The following is a 20,420-nucleotide window of genomic DNA, read 5'->3' as shown; positions in this document are numbered from 1 at the left end:
TAATTTTAATTTTTTTACCCTGCAAACTCTCTTTCTTAAGAAACAGTCTGGCACAACATGGAGACATTTTGCGGACATTGTATTCTGTTACGTTCATAGGATGAAATAGGAGAAACGATGTCTTAAAATTTTCAATGCTAAATATAAATTCTATAAAAGTTAAACTTTTAATTATTATTAAACAAAATTTCGAATGTCGCCTCTTAGAGTATCAAGACTGCAGGACCATGGGCAAATACTCATTTGTCCCTTTAAATGGCTCTGATTCTATGTATGCTTATTTTAGAAAAGAAAAATTAACTCCTTTAGGAAAAAGTGATTATTTTACAAAATATTAAAATTGTCAATTCTATACAAATATAAAAAGAAGAAATATTAATCTCCCAATAGCTTGTTTCGTAAATCTTACAAAAACCAGTTAAAGAATAAATAAATAACCATAACATCATAAAAATAAAATTGACACTAATTTTGTACCTTACCCAATAAAAGAAGAACATTACTTTAACCAAAATATCATCAAAAATTGCCTTTAAAAAAAAAAAAGAAATTTATGTGTATTTTTACATAAAAATGTTATATAAAAAGGGAAACAGCTTAAAATATTTCTGGGGTGATTTCCGTATCATGATTTGTGATCTTTCCGTAACGTGATCTTTAAAATCTATTTGGCATCTTGGCGATTGTAGTTGGCGAGACAGATCATGATACGGAAATAACCCCATATTTCTTATAAATAAACTTGAAATCTTTAAACTTTTCACTTTCTTTTAAAATTAAATTTGAATAATATATGACTTAATATTCCATACATTAAAAAAAGGCATTTATAAGTATATATTTTGCAATCAGATGAAATTTTTTCAGTAGTTACTTTATGATGAGTCAACTAGCAAACTATAATAGGAAGTTTCCAGCTCTTTTGATTAAACTAATAAAAATGATAAACGAAAAAAAAAAATTCACGTTTCTATAAATTTGTTCAAAAATACAGGTATTAAAATTAAATATTTCACTTATAATTATATAAATTATACTATAGTCATAAAAATTTTACTATAACAGTAAAAATTTTACTATTATAACAAAAATTTTACTAAAAACAAATACGAATTAGGTTATATAAGTTGAATTACTAAATTTGTTCTCATTCAGATATTACCAGCTAAACTAAATATCAATAAAAAACAAAATTAAAATTTAAAAATCACATTGAAAATAAAAGCTATTTCAAAACTTATAATTAAAATAACTAGGTAAAAATTTTAGTATGCATATATAGATAGATATGTCAAGTATAAAAAATATTTTATTTCATAAAACTAACCATTATCATTTTCTTAGAATCTCAAAAATAATTAGAGATAGATCAGTCAATATCTACTTCATGAACAGCTAAATAAATTATAATAAGGAGTTAACTAACTCTTTTGACTAAAGACTAAGAAAAATGATAAATTTATCGGCGAGATTTCATTAATTTGTTCAAAAATACAGGTTTTTAATAAAAAATAAACTCACAAATCTTTTTCTTACAATCAAAAATAATATTTAAAGCTAAAATTAAATCCTTAAATTGATAGATTCTTAAATCCTTGATTGAATTAAATTGATAGACAATATATTGATAAATAAATTAAATTTATTTACCTGCTTCTGTATTAACACTCCATCACTCTTCGGATCAGAATAACTCGAATGTGAAGATGAAAGACCAATGATTGCGAATGAATATTTATTTTAAGATACTAAATTTATTTTATTTAAATAAAATAATTCCACTAGATTTGTATGAAATTGGCAGATTTTTTCCATTACAAAACTTAAAGTATGATGAAAGAGAAAACAACTAAAGATTAGTAAAAATTAAAAACAAACGTCACGAAAAAACACCATAAAACTTAATATTTATTATCCATAAATATATTTTAAAAGATTAAATTGGAGACTTTAGAACCCGTCGACCCGAAATAGTTCACTTCTTTGCTACCCAGAATGCTTTTCGAAAACATGCCAATTGCCATTAGTTTAAATGTCAAATGAAAAAGGTAGAAATAAATTTAAATAATGGAAGGCAAAAATCAATCACATTTAAAATAAATCTAACTAAAAATATCTTTAACTTATAATAATAAAATTTTCCCTTTAATATCACAAAATGTACAATTCATCAACAAATGGCTTGCCTTTTAGATACTTTTATAATAAATGATGTGAAGGGAAATGAAGTGCAGTGTTATTTTTTGAAAAGGCGAGTCAGATTTGAAGAAATTAATAATTGTGCATTAAAGTATTTATAATTTTCCAGTTTGATCGTATTTTAAAATTATGTTTTCACCATACAGTCAGACAGATAGGCTTAGAGGTTATTCTCAGTTATTTTAGACTACTTATTTTAGATTTATTTTCTCTATACTCTTGCATGCTGTTTTGGGGTCTTAGTTTAATACATGTATCTTTTCTTAGCTGGAAATCAATAAATTATTATTTTATTCTATGTTACACTACTTTTATAAATGATAATTGAAGTTAATTATAGTTTTCCTTTTTTTTTTGGTGGCAAATTAAGTGTACAATATCCAGGGTGTCATTCCTGGAAAGGTTAGAAAAACTTATTTTATAGATCTGATCATCAAATTCCTAAGATGTTTAAGAATTATTTTTTTTTTTGTATATAATATTGAAATACTCTAATTTAGAAAGTAATAGCTCATTTAAAAAGTCCTTTTACCCTGAAGTATTAAGTTGTTTTTCACTGCTGTAATTCTACTGTTCAAGAAAGCTCTTCTCACTAAATATTTGAACTAAAATAGGGATAATGGACAGGTATGAGATAAATTTTAACAAAAAAAAAAAGAAAATTGCCATTAACTACAAAGGAAACACTTAGAATATCAAAATAGAATGAAATGAACTTAGTAGCACAGTTTTTAAGAATGTTTTGGGGTATATTAATCAGTAATTTCTGACAGGGGACGATATTACCGTATTGTGATCTGTCCCGCCAACTGCAATCGCCAAGGTGAAATATATATTTAAAATTTACAAATTTTTTGGAAAAAAAAAAGCATAAGATGTTTGCCTGAGGGTGGTTACGAGTTATACCTTTCATGTTGGCCCATTTCTGTAGTGTTTTTTTTTTTTTTTTTTTTTTAGTTTCTTGCAAAAATTCGAAAGTTGCCAAAACTTGGCGATTATTCTGCCACAGATCATGCTACAGAAATCTCCCCTGACTGGTAAGAAAATAGTTTGTAGTTTTTCCCACCATGTTACGCACCTGCTGGTAGTTCCATCAAGAAGTCCTATACAAAAGCTAGTTTGTCTCAATACTTGATCCATGAGATCCCTTGTCTTTGTGTTGAGATTGTGTTCAAAATTACAAGGCGTTGAAGTTGAACATTAATAGTCGTAAACTCAGGACTGTGTTGACTGTTCAATGTAGTTTTTAAATAAAATATTGTCTGTGAGAAAGGAATACATGGTTTCTTAAGTTACCATGCAATGTTGGATAACTTAAACTAGTATTGAAAATTTAATATTTGACTTACGCTGGTGACAAGGTATCAAAGGCTTAAATTATTGTGTATGCACTACTCAAAATATGTATTAGTAAAAATAAACGTATAAATATATAAATGTTTTGCAATTTTATTTAGATCTGAGCAGGCTTGGGATTTTGCCGTCAAAAACTGTTTTTTGTCATGACAGTGGTAAAAACTGTCAAAAACCTACTGTTTTCTTTAATTTATGGCGTATAGCAGACAATATATTATTTTCACATAATTGCCTTTATAAATGAATGTTGTAAATGTTTGCTATTGATTTTGCAACTATATGCTTGTATTCTTATAGAAGGATATACATTCATACAGAAATATTGTAATTTACTTATTGAAAATAGTGATACTTTTATCATTATAGCTTGATTTTCAAAGGATTCAAAATTTTGCACTTCTTAATTGTTAGAAATAAACAAACACACAAAAAAACTTGGAACTATTAATAAATTCAAGAACTAAAAAGAAGAATTTAAAATTTGGCATTTCTTAAATATTAGAAATAAACTAAACAAAACTTTCAAAACTTGTAACTACTAACAAACTCTAAGTTAAGAATTACTGCTATTTTGTCAAGTTGAAAACTTTTATTCAGTTGAAAAAGCACATTAAACAAAACTTAATTACAAACAAAATTACATGTTCAGTAGTCGGGGTCACTGTACAATAGCAAGTGAAAGCAAAATTGATTAGTAAAGTTTATTTTATGAGGCTTTCTTTTTATGTGTACATGTGTTTCTCAAAGGAAGATTTTATGAATGAAAGTAATCAATCTTGACATTCTTCAGTAATGTAATATACAGTAGGGAACCGATTATCCGGAACGGTCGGGACCATCGCTATTTCGGATAACTGATTTTTCCGGTTTTCTGAATCGCTACAAAAAGCCGTTTTTTTTACTGTTAAACCCTACTAAAGAAAAAAAAAAATTGGAAATGATCTTAAAAATAAGAAAAAACGATTAAGTAATACACTAATGATTATTTCCAAAATGATGGTAAGGTAAACATCTTTAAAAAAAGAAAGAAAAATCGTAAAATCTTATGAGGAAAAAACTTTTTTTTTTAAAAATGGCGAGAAAATTTATCGAATTTTGTTCCGGTTTTTTGGTTTTCCGGTTTTCTGATTTCCGGATAACGGGTTCTGTACTGTACTAAACAAAACGATCTTTGGAAATAGGGATGTAACGAATATTCGGCCACTATTCGGTATTCGGCCCTTTTGCCGAATATTCGGCCTTGCCGAATATTCGGCCTAGCCGAATACTGAAGTTATTCGGCCGAATAATGAAGTATATGCTATTATTAATTATTTAGATTTGTGAAAGCCTTATTGTTGGCATATTTAAAATATTACAAAAAATACATCAAGTTGTTAAATTTTTTTTAAAATATACAAAGTTTAAAAAAGCAAATTTGTTAATATTTATTTCATTTTTAATTTAAAATTTCAAAATTATTTAATTACAAAATTAAAATTTCAAAAGTGAAACTTTTAAACAGTTCTTAATTTTCTGAGTTTTAATAATTTTTCTGACAAAAAAAATAGTTAAGAATACATTTAACAGTAGTAAGTAATGACTTCTTATCTTAAATAAAATAGCATAGGAAATTACAAGTATAACTATATCTAAAATATGCTATTATTAATTATTTAGATTTATAAAAGCCATATTGCCTTGTTATTGGCATCAAGATATTTAAATTATTACAAAAAATAAATCAAGTTGTTAAAAATTTTTTGAATATACAAAGATTAAAAAAGCAATTTTGTTAATATTTATTTCATTTTTAATTTAAAATTTGAAAATTACTTTAATTACAATCAAAAGAGAAATTTTTAAAAATTAAGTATTCGGCCTAAAATTTGGGCGGCTATTCGGCCCCATCACTATTCGTTACATCACTACTTGGAAATATTGAAAATTTTGTTTAGTATCAAAATATTTTACTTCAAATAGTATGTTTTGATATAATCATTTTGGGAAAATGCAAGAATCTGTTCTTAAATATCTTTTAACAACTTTTTTTCTAATTTTATTGCCCAAAAATGAATTAATTTTAAATTATAAGCAGTTAAACTCAAATAAAAATACAGTCTTACCAAAACTATGAGTTTTTGACATGACGGTAAAAGCCGTCATGTGTCAAAAACTTGCCAACTCTGGGTCTGAGGTAATAGTAGAAATAAAATGCGTAGTTAGATTTATGGTTTTAGCAGTTACATATGATGTGAGCAAAACCAAAAACTGTTAATAGTTATAAATTTTTTTTATAGAAACAGACAGAATAAATTTATATATACTATAAATTTTATATGTAATACCTGTTAAAAATTTTAAAGGTAATAATATTATATATAATTATAAAGATAATTTTATTGATAAAAATAATCTTATTATTTGTTCCAAATTTTAAAAATAAGTCAATTAAAAAAGAAATTGTCTAAAAATGTAACTATGTATTAACCTTGTTAAAAAATTTTTAAAATTTCTGATATCAAGATTCAGAATAAGTAAAAAAGGTTAATATTTCCATCAGAAATAAAATACTTTTCCATTCTGCTCCCTCCGTGGACTGATCGTATAGTAGAACACCGAAATTACACATCACTGACTGCTACTAAGTAGGCTGGTGGGCAACAACTTTGATCAGCCTGCGTATGGGCCGAGGGTGAGCGGTATCGGTCCACGTTAAACTGTTCTATCGGATAGTACTCGACTTCACGCACAGGTCATTGGGCAGAGCCAACAAAGTTTGATAGTCTTTGTCATAAAACAAATATGTAGAAGAAGAGTTTTAATTTTTTTTCGTTGAAGTAAACCATCTACACTAAACTAATTATTTAATATTTTTTTAAATATTTCTTAGGAGTTCAAAGTAAAAAATACGAATATAGTGATTAAAGTTATTAAACAAACTTAGAATTGAAAAGCTTTTTATACTTCATAGCTTTCAATTTTGCACTCGAAAAATTTTTAAAATGTGCCGCTAATAGTATAAGAATTAAAATTCAACAATCAAACTCAAATAGGTGATGGAAATTCATTTATGCAAATGACTTAAATTACTCTAGGTTTCCTAAGTGACCCTGAATAATGACATAATTTATCTAATTATTAAGTTTTATGTTACCCTGATTATAATAAAATTCCATATCTGTATTATTTAAACAAATATCAAGTAATACCATGTAATAAAATATTTATTTTATTATAGATCCAAGTAGTCCTGGTAATACTGAACCAATGACAATAGGCTCTCCTGTTTCTAGTCCTCAAAACAAATCTATCAGTAATCAAAATTTCTTACCTCCTTATCTTTTTGGTGAAACCTCATCTCCTGTAAGTTGATATTTGATTTTAGATTCTTTTGCATGTTGAATATTTTTTAATGCATTTTTACCATTTTTATTTATTAATCGAAGTATATAATCAGAGTCATAAGTCTGTGTCCCAGCATTTTTATTGTAAGTTGGATGTATTTAAGTGAAATGTTTTTTTATTATAGTTTATAAGTCGGGCAAGTTTTAAAAATCAACGGGCACTTGGGACACAAAGTTGAATATTCTGTACTTGGATAGCAAGATACTGTCCAAAACTGCACCCATTTACCAAAACAATTGAAACAAATAACTTTGATATTTGTTAATAATGATGCACTGCAGAAGCATAGAAGTGTTTCTTATAAAGTTTTTGATTTTAGTGTAAACCAGTTTGCTTTAGCTTGGTAAAACTATTAGCTTAATATTAGCATAATATTAGCATAATCAAAATTAGAAATGTAAAAGTTATTAGTATAAATTTTGACCTGCTTTAAAAAAAATTTCAACAAATTATTGTAAAGTGTGTAACTTAAATTTTAGCCGCATGTGTAATGATTAATGTATAAATCTTGATTTAATCGTAATTTGGGAACTGTTTTTATTCTAAAATCATTAACGATACAAAAGTCCAACTATCTAGACTTAATCAAACCTGAAAGCTTGAGTTAAAAGTGATTATTTTTCTATAAGATTATAAGTAGAAAAAGTATTCAGAACACTCTGAACACCTTTTCTGCATCTATCATAATAAAGTTATAAGAAATTAATTTTTTCTAAAAATTAAATCAAATGTTTCAAAAATTGTAGTTTCTTTGAAAAGAACATATTTATTTACATTTTTACAATATGAATGAAAATTTTCTTGATAATGTTCCTATGAGATGATAAAGGGAAGGAAAAATATTTTCTTGTTTTAATTTCACAATGACAAGTCCTGCTGGAAAAAAAAATTCAGAGGACTACTGGACGAGTAATATTCTTGTCATAAAACATATGATCGGAACAGAAGAAGTTAAAAGGTAGTTTATCAGTATCACATGTAAAAAATTAACACAAGAATGGAAAAAGATGATTCACTAAGCTTTTTACTCAAGAATATGATTGATGTACAGTGCATGAAGAAGGAAAAAACTGACCACCCTGATTAACTTTTGAACTGAAGATTGGATCTTCATACTCTAGGATTTAATCTTGGTTTGATGGGGTGCCCTCATATAAGCCAATTAATTAGTGAAGACGATAATTTAATCTACAAAATCAGTTTCAAAAATGTACTTTCTTTGAATGAACATATCTTTTTTCAGCGGATTCAAATTCCTGACCTCCAAAACATAGGGGTAGCCATAATCTGAGAAATGTGGTTCCATAATTTGGTTAATTTTATTTTTGCAAATTTTGTTGTATTTCAAGAACTTTTTAATCAAATTGAAAAGTTTTTGCACACAATTATAAAACTTGTTTATCCAAAGATAATTCAATGCAAATAAAAGAAAATCTCAGTAAATATTTATTATTTTATTTAATAATAGTTGAAAAATTTTAAATTGAAGGCATACAATTTTTACATAATTTAAAAGTATGTAATTTTCCATAGTAAAATACAAAATTTGAGCATTTATTGTGTTTTCTAACATTTCCAATTGTAAAAAAAATGTTTTAATAAAGCATTTATTTTTTAAAAATATCAATTTGATAAACAAAGTTTTGTTTTAAATCAAGGTTTGTGTATCAGCGTTGATCATATTCATTGCTGTTGACCAACCCATCTGAAAGTTGACATGCTTGTGAGAAATTTGATAATTTGTATGTAGTGATTGGTTTTAATTACTCTTTTATTCCTTAGGTGATATCTCCATCTTGGAATTCTCCTATACCATCTAAACGACCAAGAAGTTCTTTTCAGACTCCTTCAACTATAATTAATCCTATTTCACAGTTCAAGGAACAGCAGCTGTCTTACCAGTCACCTTCTACTAGGTAAAGAGAAAAAAGGGGATTATGACCTCTATCGGGGTGGGTCGAAAAAGTCATAGTATCTTAAAACATTTAGCAATTAGGGGGAAAGTTGTTCGCTACTTTCATTTAGAGCAGAGGTCGCCAAAAAGGTCTATATAGACCCCAGGGGTCTATTTAACATAAGCGGGGGTTGATCTGAGCCAGGGGGTCGATCCGAACCAGAAGGATCGATTGGTCGAAGGATTGTCAGTATTTTTCAGATATGTGACAGTTAGAAATAAACGAAGAAGACTTGGAAATATATACAGGTAATCTTCAAAAATTGATCGACGATTTTAAACTGCGTTTTGTTGATTTGGAAAACATTGACATCCCTGATTGGATTATTGTGCCATTTTCTGCTCAAATTGAAAACGTGGACATCAACCTGCAAGATGAGCTTGCTGAATTATTATGGGGATTTGAAGCAAAGACGCTTTTTAAAAATTTAACAAGAAGCAAATTTTGGACAAAATTAAATATAATGCAAAAATATGTAAGACTTTATGAAGTATCTCAGCCATTTAGGATAGCATTTCCAAGTTCCTATATGGTTGAAGCCGGTTTCAGTCACGTAAATTCAATCTTAACTAAGAACAGAGATAAATTAAATGTGGAGTTTCGAGGGGATTTGAGATTAAAATTGGCCAATTTTGAACCCAATATAACGAATCTTGCAAAAAAAAAAAAAAAAAAAAAAAAAAACAGGCACACCCATGTCATTGATTAAGAAGCAGTAAATCTGTAGTTACTTTACTTATTATTTCTACTTACTTATAACATTATACTTTTTATTTAATAAATATTTTTTATTTAATATATAATAAAAAATAATAATTTAATTTATTTAATATATACTTTTTATTTAATAAATATTAAGGTATGTATTTATATTTCAACATTAATATATTATTCATAAAACTATTGTTACACTATGTACTATTACTTTAATAAATGTTCAAAATCATAAAATAAATGTACAAACCCAGAATCTAATAGAGTTTTATTTTAATTAACAGAAAATTACTTTTATGGGGGTCGATGGAGATTTCGAAAAATTATGTAGGGGTCGATGATCAAAAAAGTTTGGCAACCCCTGATTTAGAGCAATGCAAAAACTTTTAATTAATATTATTGGATGTCAAAGCATTTTTAAAAAAAAATTAGATTTTGTTGATCAGTTTGCCATAGTGCTTAAAAGTTACCATTTTTTCAAGTGTGCTTTAATTTTTAAAAGATTAAAAAGACTTTTATAAACACTGTTGTTAAAAAATGGAGACTTTAGTCCTGAAGCATTAACTTCAGGACTAAACAATCAATAAATTTTGAAATTTTTAAGCATTGGTTCAATTTTTCCAACTTTTGGCAAAGTAAGGCATCAGAAAATTTTTATATATTTCTTAGTGGTGGTAAGTAACAACTGTTCCTAAAAGATTTAAAATACTTCGACTTTTTAAACCAACCTTACTGAGCCTGTATATCTAGTGAAAAATTTTAAATGTGTATTCAATTGTAAAAAATTCTGTGTTTTTAATCTTTTATTTATTTTTGTTCTGAAGTTCGATTAATGTTTTTATTCTCTATTTAGCTCTGTTATAAATAGTCCGAATCCAACCAAAAGTGGTGCACCCCCTGTTGAAGGTCTGTTGTACAGTACACCAACTCTTACTACTTCATTTGATACTTCAAAGGTATAGGATTTAAGTTTTTGGAGAAAAATAATCAAATAATAATAAAGAATTAGATTTTTAAAAGAATCATTGTTATGTGCTAGATGCTATGAAAATTCTGTTTCAGTTTTGAAACTTTGTTATGAAACATAGTATAGATTTTTATTGTAAATGCACAATTATGCTGCAAATGTTTTAAAATAAGCTATGCTGTTTAAAATAATTTATTAAGGATGTATTTATTTTTAAAACTTTTCTATGCATTACTCTTTTAATATTAGGTATGTTTTTAATATTACTTTCACTAAGAATTATATTTATCCTTTTCCAACAGTTGGAGATTTCTCAATTTACAGACAAGCAAGGTAATTTGATTTTTGTTTTATACTGTATATATTTATTTCTGTGTTATCTCATTATTATGAATGCTTCCGCATCGTCTCTTATCTGTACTAACTAAAATTCATTGTTAATATGCTCATTTTAATTAAGTAATAAAAAAATTTTAGTTTATACTTTGTTTATAAAATAATTTAGCAGCTTGTTCTGATAAAATATAGTTATGAAATATTTTAGCTAAGTCTGAAATTATGCATGTTTTTTCACATATTTTATTCTATAGGTTGGCTGGTTTAAACCAATATGATTGTAAAACTGATTTATCACATCTTTTAAATAACTTTATTTTCCATTAATTATATCAGTACTTTTAGTTTGATTGTAACCGAATGAAAAAGAGTAAATTTTTCCAAAAAATATTTTTAATCTTTAGTTTAATCGCTATTGTGAGTTAAATTAACATGTAATTTCTAAATGCTTACAAATTATTGCTTATCTGCTGAAATATGAATGAAATTATTGTGAGTAAATTTTGAATTTAGTCATAATGTCTCTCAGAATTCTTAAAATAAACCAGACTATCACCAAGTCAAATTTTTCTGCTTTTTAATATTGGTAAACATAACATTTGCTTACTACAATCAGAGGCATAAATGAAAAAAAGGTAATTGTATAAATTCAATATTTTACTTTGGTTTTTAAGAAAAATTCTGATAGTGTAAACTAACTTTTATTGTATGTGTGCAGTAATTTTTTTTATTTATATTTCTAATATTTTTCAAGTGCAATATTTATATTAAGGAGCATTATTTAGAAATATCGAAATTTCCGTTAAAATGTTATTAATATATGTTTTATTTGCATCACATATGCAATAATTTATGTTGCATCACATATGACCATTTTTAAGCGTAAAGCATCATTGTGTTCAAAATAAATCTCAAAAAAGTAGTTTATTCTTTATTTATTATAAAATCATTGGCACTTCACTAAACATACCTATTACTTCAATATTCTGTATGTATGTAGCACATTTGCTAATTTTAGTCCTTTTCATCATTTCATTATTTTCAAATATTTTTTAATGAAAACAATATTACCTTATATTTTTTACATCCCTTTAATTTAAAATTTTTATATATTTTAGTAAAAGAAAACTTGCATGATCAATTTATTTAGCAAATTGATAAAAAAATTTGTAAATCGAATACTGCTATTTAATGACATTAATGCTCAAGTACGACATTTTCGTCAAAACTGATGCACAAAAACTCATTCTTAAATCCAAAAAATATCTATCGTATTTAAATTTTATTTGTATGTTAAGTTGAAATGTAAAGTACTGTGTAAAACATATTTAAAATCTTCCTTTTTTTTTTTTGTCTGTTTATAGAAGGAAAGTGAATATTTTAAAATTGTTTATTGAGACTATTTATAAATAGTCAAAAAAGTTTTCAAGATTATATTTAACAATACTTTTAATTACATTTAATTTTGAATGTGAAGTATTGCTTACTCTTTGTTTAAAATAAACTGCAAAAAAAGCACTGTTTTTTTGCAATTTATTTATTTTTTTAATTTTTTTTACCTTGTAAAACTATAAAATGTATTCAATTTGTAATTCAAAAGAAATCTCATATAAAGTTATTCATAAAAATTTCATCTAAAGTTTAAGAACACTTTAAAACGTATTACCTATTAATAAGTTGTATCTAAATAATTAGGATGGTTACTTTAATAACCTTAAAATTGTTAATCTAAAAAATATTTCATATATATATGTTTAAAATTGTTTTCCTTGGATTTTTCATTACAGTTGTCTTTTGTTGAAAAATTAAATTTTTTTTTCTTCCAGTTTCTTTTATGGGTGATGCCTCTCATTATAGTGGTGTATTGACTCCAAGTAGATCCTTTTCTATGAATAATGCTTCCTTTTTGTCTCCAGCTCAAATCGATCCTTTTTATACACAGGGGTAAATATGATACATTAATCATTGTTTAATAGTGTGTATATGTTAAGTAAACTTGTATAAGATGTAGTGCGTAGCATTTTTTAAAAGTTATTGAAGGGGCTTATTTTCAATTTTTGTTTTTAAAAGCCCTTAAAGGTGCTTTTCTCATTGTTCAACGTTTTGACTATTCATTCAACCACAATTTATTTCGGTGTACCGTCGGCCCATAGCGAATGAAAGCGTCAAACATTTTACATGTTTGATGAAATACTTGGGAGTTCGCATGTGCGTCTACTGAGCTGAGTTCGGTGAGATTATTGCACTCTCGCGTTCAATTCTGCTGTATTTTGCAAGATATTCTCTATTTCAGGCTTCATTTTCCACCCTCTGCTATCGAACCAAAAAATTTCTTGATTATTTTATAATGGCTTATATAATTAAGAAAAGAGTTTGTCAGAAACTAGTTATTTTATCATGATCATATAAAGTCTTTTAAGATTATTTTGCATTTTGTTCAAGTATATAGTCCTTAAAAATATTTTTTGAGTGCTTAAAAAGCACTTAGGAGATAAACATTTTGAGGAATTATGTACAGTGAAACCTCTCCAAGGCGATAGCTCTCTGTTCAACAGTAAAATGGTCATTAATGGAGATTGGTCGTTCTTAAAGGTTACCTCCATTGTTATCGAAGGTTAAAAAAAAATTCAGAAACGATTTTATCTTTAATCAGTATCATTTTCTTGGTGTGGAAAAGTCACTTCCTTGTGTTAGCACCATGAAAACCAGAATGATGAATAGAACTTAGCATCAATAAAAATGATCCCTACTGATATAATTGTGTGTAAAAAACAAATTTACCGGGTGCTTCTGACTTCAGTTCAACTGAAGCTGCACATTACCTCCATATGGTCGAAGCTCCTTAACATTCGAACGTGGAACAAAAATTTACCCGACTTGTAAGAAATGCTGTGTCCATCCAGCCCCACTGAAACGTATACTTGATTTTGTCGGACTTAACTTCCGACCCCTTGTCGTCGACTTTCTGGCTGTCAACAACTTTTCAGAGTTGATCTGACTAATGTCAAATCTATGAGGATAAGCAACAATAACAAATTTACCAATAATGAATGATAGAATAAGGTAGTTTAAATGAATAAACAATTAGGTTTTTTTGTTTAAAATTGCATTTAATTTTATATCATAAAAATTAGTTAGCTTTAAAAAATTGAGTAGAGGTTTGATTGTATGAGATGCTAGGTTTTTCGAAAATAACTTCTTTTTTTTCTTTCTAATTCAACTTTCAGCTCTAAAAGTTAATCACTGATAGCATCGTCTTTATTACACTCTGACTGCAACCTAAGGTTGTAGATCTCTTTCAGAGATTATCAAAAAGAGCTATTAAATTAATGGCAGATTAAGATCTAAATTTAATTTGATAAAAAGGTGTTTCTGATAATTGTAAAAAATATATTACATTGAATTCTAACGCTGATATTTGAATTGTTTGTTATTTCAGTTCTAATACTGTAACGTATACCTTCTTATTTTACATTTGAAAATTCTTTATGTTTTTTTTATTATGTATTCTTATTTTATTCTAAATATCACAATTGTTTTGTTTTTTTTTCCTTCCTCAAATTAAATTTAAAGATTTGGCATGAAAAAAAAAATTCTTTTTTAAATTTTAGGGAAGCCTTAAAAAGCAGTGAACAATTGGATGAATCTTGGGTTACCATATTTGGGTAAATTAAAACTTTTTTTTTCTTTATCTCTTGTTTACTCTTTTATGTTAAATGTGATGTAAATACGGAAGAACTAATTTTAATTATGTTATATAAAATAGATTTCCACCAGCTTCTTCCCACTACATTCTTCAACAGTTTAACCAATATGGAAATATTATCGAACACAAAGTAAGTAAATCCTATTAACTTTTCTCTTATTAATAAATTTAAGATTTAAAAATGTGTGGGAGATTCTATTTGCCATTTTTATGTTGTCAACTTAAATATTAAAATGTTTAGATTCTATATCTTTATAGAGAGTCATTTAACATTTAAATCTAAACAGAATTATATAATTATTATCTAACATTGTGCGTGACATTTTTAAAAAGTGCTTTTTTTTATGAAAGCCCTTAAAGATGGTTTTTTAATTGGGTGTTTTACTAAAATGTTTAATTTTCCATTCCCTGAAACGAGATACTTTTTCTTTATTATGTCGGATTTAGTCACAAATTATGTAAAAAGCGTGGTTTTCAAATTGTTCCATTCAACGTTTTCATAATTCATTTAACCATAATCTATTTCGGCATGTTGATCTTCTGGAGCACCAGTCATTTTACATGTTTGATGAAATACGTGCGCATCCGTATGTGTGTATACTAAGTTGAATTTGGTGGGAAGGAGTCTTGCACTCTCAGCTGTATTTTACTGGAGATACTCAGTTTCAGGCTTCACTTTCCGCTTACTGAAATCAAACCGAAAAAGCTCTCAAATTTTTGCTGATCATTGCCAAATTTTATTTCTCTTGTTAATTTTATCGTTGGTGAAGTGCCACTTTCTTCGTCACTGGCAAGCCAATGTTCTTGCCCTCTTCTAGTTATAGATAAAGTACCATTATCCTTGAACTTGACTTGGGTATTATTCATTAATTCACTCCCATTCAAGTTAATAAAGAAAAGAATTGATTGAGATTTTTAATCATAGGATTTTTTAACTAAGGGATAGTCCAATAATTTCATAATTTTTATTGTTTTGTTCTTTTTTTGCTTATTACTTTTTATTAATGTATTATTACTTTTAAGATTTTCAGCACTAGTAAGTTTTGTGAAAAAGCACAATAATATTAGGAGGCAAGATTTAAAGAAGTATGAAGTTAAGAGGCTCTCACTATTTTAAATGCAGCAAAAAATCTTATGTTATTCAGATTTGTCATTCCAAATAACTTTAATTCATGTCCACAATAAAAAACAATTACAACTAAAATAAAAAATTTAATTTTATCAAATTTGTTATGTATTATGAGTGTAGGGACCATATGATAATTTGCTTTAGACAAAAATGTTTAGCTTCAATTCTCATTGTATTTACGTTTCAAAATTATTTTTTTAAAAAAATTAATCATTTAAATAAAAGAAATGCTGAAAAAAGAAACAAACTTTTAATAAAAATTTAATAGGGCCATTCATTAATATATATAGAGATATGACAACGTTGGGAGAGAAATAAATTTTTTTCATTGACATACAGATTATTTATTTATTCCATTTTATTTTAGAGTTCACCAAATGGAAATTGGATGCATGTAAAATATCAGTCTAAACTTCAGGCTAAAAAAGCATTAAGCAAGAATGGGAAAGTATATAGCGGAAACATAATGATTGGTGTCAAAGCATGCATTGAAATGGTATGTTGTTGTTTTTACATTATTGCAAATCAGCAAGTATTCTTTTCCTTGTAGTTTTCAAAATTTAATAATTTTTATTGACATAAAAGTTTTAAATTTTTATTCATTTCAACTAAATTCTGAAATATCTATAATACATAAAAAATACATTTGATGTTATTTGTATCACAGTAGATAACTAAACTATAACTAACTCAGTGGCGCGACAGCCCATTAAGAGGGCCAAGGCCGACTGTGCCCATCTCAGTTTTCTTGACCTTGGGCTCTGGGGTGCAGGAGCATATGTTCCGGTCAGGTGGTCAGCCGAACGCGGAACCCCCAGTGTTAGTTCCCAAGCATGCTTTGTACTCATTTTATCGACCCACTGAAGGGATGAAAGGCTGAGTCGGCCTTGCCCGGCCCAAGGATCGAACCAAGGACCTGTGGCACGACAGCGCGAAGCGCTACTGCTCAGCCACCGGGCGTCATCACAGTAGATATAATTCATAAAAATTATTTCTTTTTTTAAATTAAGAGGTTTCTCAAAATTTTTAGTTTTTTCACAAATGTCTATTGCTGTAGTTAACTACTATAGAGAACCAATAATTGGGAATACTGGGGACCTTTGCTATCCCATATATCTGAATTTTCAGTTTTCTGGATCGCTCAAAAAGAATTCAACGCAGCTTAATTATATTTCTACCTCAAATTGGGTTTAAAATAATAGCAGTTTTAGTATTATAATTGAAAATTTTGTATTTTACTTAACTCTCTTTACTTTATTATATTTAAAAAGCATAGCGTTGTATCTTTCTTATTATTTTCCCTGCTGATATTTCCCTCTTGTTAGTCAAAGGAAGAAATGAAATCAATCGTTTCATCTGCTTTCGTTTTCGCTGCTTTAAGTGACCATATTCCTCCAGTTCTTAATGTTTAGGATTCCAAAATATGTCTCAACTGCATCTATACATTTATCAACTTCGGTTGTCCTCTTCCTTTCTTGCCAAAACTAGACTTTTTGCAAAGTTTAAATACCTTTATTAATTATTTATGATTTTTGCCACAAGTCTCTGTAGAATATGGATCTAGATTATATTTTTCTTACATTTACAGAAAATTCAAGCTTAACTCTTGAAGTGAGCATCCAAGTAAGACGGCTGAAATTTCTTTGCGGCCCACTTCTTTCTCATCGAGGGTAAAACTCAGGACATGGGGAAAAATTGGGTTTTTAATATGGGAGCTCAGGACTAATGTTTATCATGTTAAGGTGCTAAAACGTGAAAAGAAATAGTTGTTTAGACTATTTTTCAACAAAAAAATAATAATTTTGTCCAATAACTTTTCCTTAATGGCAGCTTTTGTTTAAAAAATTAAGCTTTAAGGTTGCTACATTGCAATGAACAGTCTAGTTAATAGGACTCTATGTATCTGACTGTCACAGTTATAAGTACTTATTGGATTGATCACTTGCTATTTTGAATATTTTTGTCACTTTTCTCACTATTTTGGTTAACAAATCCTTTTCGTCAAAATAATAGAAAACCCAATTTTTTTTAAATATAATATTGTTAATTTTATTTATCTATTTTAAGGATGTAATGGAGTCTTTCAAGGAAAATAGTGTAAATGAAACAAGCTTAGTGGCAACACCAGATGTATCACAAAGTGAAATATCTGAACACAGTAAACCTAGTTTAAAAAACATCCGACCCCTCACACAGGCCTATCAAAGTCCTAGTTCACAGGTTCAGGTTTGTATTATAGATTTTGTTTTTTTCATTTGTAATATCATTTATTTTTTTAAATGGTAATAAATGAGGGTGTCTGTGCTGTAATAAGTAACTTAACAGAACAGAGTATTGAGCATGAATGATAGACAAAATCTTACAGCTATTTTGATTCTAGAAACAAGTACCATCATGAGTGCCTGGTACAGTAGAATTTGATCAATTGTTTCTCGGTGGACATTTTAAACGATAGATACAGGAAAATGATGGGTGTTGGTTAGCTAAAATTATCAAAAAATGACTAGAAAATGTATGACATTAATAAATTTGCAATAAGTATAAAAAAAAAATTTTGAAACAATTAAGTACTTCCTGCAAAAATATTTGTGGTGCAAAAAAAAAGGTTAAATAAGTATATTTATTTATTTAAATACTTGGTAATTTTAGTTCTAAATTTTTGACATTTGTTACTGATTGCTGTCCATTTTCTGAAAAATCGTGTGAATACAAAAAGTTCCTATTGTTTTAAAGGCTTTGAGGCCTTCCGCAAATGTTTGCTCTAATTTGTTATGTTAAGTCTGTTCTTCATCAGGATCTCTTTGCACTTCTGCGACTATTTCTCAAACCAACACCACCACAAGTTTCAACACTTTGATCAACTGATTCATAACCATCAAACCTGTTGTTGTTTTACCCCTGATTGTAACAAATCCACATTATTATTAGCATCAGAGGTGACTTTTTTTCCTCTTTTGCACAAAACAAATTTACTTATGTTTTTTTTTTTTTTTTTTCTTTTTTTAATGTCACTAGAATTTCTGAATAATAGATGTGGAAATCTGCTAGTTTCAAAAACAATCTAAACGAGACTTATTAACATTATAAAAAATAGCTCAATTCTAACGGAACTTTTAAAACAATACGATACGTACATGAAAGCAAAAGATGCATGAACAATGGATTGATGTTTATGTCCTTAATGTTTTTATAAACATTTAAGGGTGTTGATACATTAAGCAATTTCCATTTTTGTATTGCAAAATAATCTAGCTTTATAAATATATTTTTTCACCTTTTTAATCAGATAATTCAAGCATAAATTTACTAAGTGGATAATTTGAATTTGTTTATTATACTTTATGCTTTTTAGTCATTTAAAAGGTTTCCTATTATACTAGTTATCTTATTGTTTTATTATATTATCATAATTCACATTACACGAATTTTGCAATTGCACCAATATTTCCCACCTTTTTTTTTTTTTACTATTTCTCTAGAATCTTACCCTAACAATATGAAGACATATTGTTTTACAAAAAAAATGAATGGCTTATATAACTAATAGAAGAAAAAAAATTCTAGACAGTCCTTAAAAAGTAAACTTGGGAATATAAAATAATAAATATTCTGGATTAATTGTAATAACCTTTTAAAACCCATTGCAAAATGGCAAATCTGTTGCAAAAAAATAAAAATGTTCTTGTACATTATTCAAATCTAAGTAACATGTCTCTAAAAATCATTCTTCAATTTATAATGTAACATTTTTAAAGTTTTGCTGCAAAGTACTTCAGTAAATGTTATTTATGCCTAGGGGGGGGGGGATCAGCTTTGACCGAATTGAATCAGCTTTATGATCGTAAGATTTATTTTAAATTATGCCCAGTTAAAAATCCATTGTTAAATAAAATATGCTGTAAAAATATTAAGGAAAAAGGAAACCGAAGTTTATTTTTCAAAAAGCTAACAATGCCTTGTATCTTACATCTTCGTGATCAAAATTAGAGCAAAAAAGATGCGTCGATCAATAACAGAATGATCATAACACTTTCGCAACGAGTTTTTTTTTTTTTTTTTTTACAACAGGAAAATTTTGGTATCATAAACTATGAGTAGGGCAGCATGATGTACGGTAGTGCCATCTATGTTCTGTGAATGAAAATACCTTCAAAAATAAATGCAGGACTGATGGGAAAGTCTCCCATTAGACAGAGAAGCGTTTCTGTTCCAAAAGATTTATTTTTTTTAAAATTTGCTTGGGACGTATGTGTCCCGTTAGGCGCGAAAGGATTAATTTCCTATTACAATCTTATTGTAAAATTTGCATAAGAACCAATGGATCAAAATAGTTTAGAAACTATTTTATTTTCTAAAACAAATGAATATTTTTTTTTCAATAATATTTGCTCTCCATTTAGACTAAATATTTATATTATTATAGAATTGTGTTCTATAGTTCTTAAGTTTATTTTCTTTTTCAGGCTACAGTTCCAAAATCTGGAGGCATAGTTTCAAAATTGATCAATTTCATTAAATGAGAAATGTGTTTCAATCAATGCATTTAATTTTGTAATCATTAGACAACATGTAATCTTAGATGTGAATTATTTTATTGTAAATAAATTATTTATAAATCCTACTTGTTAATTTTCATAAATCTGGTTTATTTATTTGAATGGTACCTAGCTA

The 20,420-nt window shown here is 27.4% G+C and overlaps 2 protein-coding genes across 5 annotated transcripts in view; one reads left to right on the top strand and one right to left on the bottom strand.

Annotated features, from left to right (window-relative positions):
- LOC107440676 (uncharacterized) overlaps window positions 1–2,022 on the bottom strand; it is a 68,409-nt gene extending 66,387 nt beyond the window's left edge. Inside the window, exon 1 of the mRNA XM_043053289.3 lies at window positions 1,651–2,022. The gene's annotated coding sequence lies outside the window, so the exon portion shown is untranslated. The remainder of the gene's footprint in view (window positions 1–1,650) is intronic.
- Window positions 2,023–20,370, top strand: Nup35 (nucleoporin 35). Of its 4 annotated transcripts, none has more exons than XM_087164532.1 (11): window positions 2,023–2,251; window positions 6,776–6,900; window positions 8,725–8,858; window positions 10,465–10,567; window positions 10,881–10,911; window positions 12,741–12,858; window positions 14,526–14,579; window positions 14,681–14,750; window positions 16,117–16,245; window positions 17,817–17,975; window positions 20,213–20,370. In XM_087164532.1, the coding sequence occupies exons 2-11, from the start codon at window positions 6,805–6,807 to the stop codon at window positions 20,267–20,269; spliced, it is 951 nt and encodes a 316-aa protein (XP_087020658.1). In that variant the 5' UTR covers window positions 2,023–2,251; window positions 6,776–6,804; the 3' UTR covers window positions 20,270–20,370. The 4 variants fall into 4 exon arrangements, with proteins under 4 accessions (XP_087020658.1, XP_042909224.2, XP_042909225.2 ...); XM_043053290.3 differs by having other exon boundaries at window positions 2,202–2,365; XM_043053291.3 differs by having other exon boundaries at window positions 2,236–2,290.
- Window positions 20,371–20,420: the final 50 nt, after the last annotated feature.

Source organism: Parasteatoda tepidariorum, chromosome 5, assembly GCF_982258835.1.
Source record: "Parasteatoda tepidariorum strain Cologne lab strain chromosome 5, Ptep-v5.0, whole genome shotgun sequence".
NCBI classification, from domain to species: Eukaryota; Metazoa; Arthropoda; class Arachnida; order Araneae; family Theridiidae; genus Parasteatoda; species Parasteatoda tepidariorum.
This window is presented reverse-complemented; position numbering and strand designations above follow the sequence as displayed.

What these genes read in the sequence shown, in the direction of transcription:
- Nup35 (XM_087164530.1), top strand. Translation starts at nt 2,517, where the DNA reads ATGATAATTGAAGTTAATTATAGTTTTCCTTTTTTTTTTGGTGGCAAA. An exon ending in TACCAGTCACCTTCTACTAG is followed by an intron (nt 8,859 to 10,464) that starts GTAAAGAGAAAA and finishes TTCTCTATTTAG; the next exon opens with CTCTGTTATAAATAGTCCGA. An exon ending in TCTTGGGTTACCATATTTGG is followed by an intron (nt 14,580 to 14,680) that starts GTAAATTAAAAC and finishes TATATAAAATAG; the next exon opens with ATTTCCACCAGCTTCTTCCC.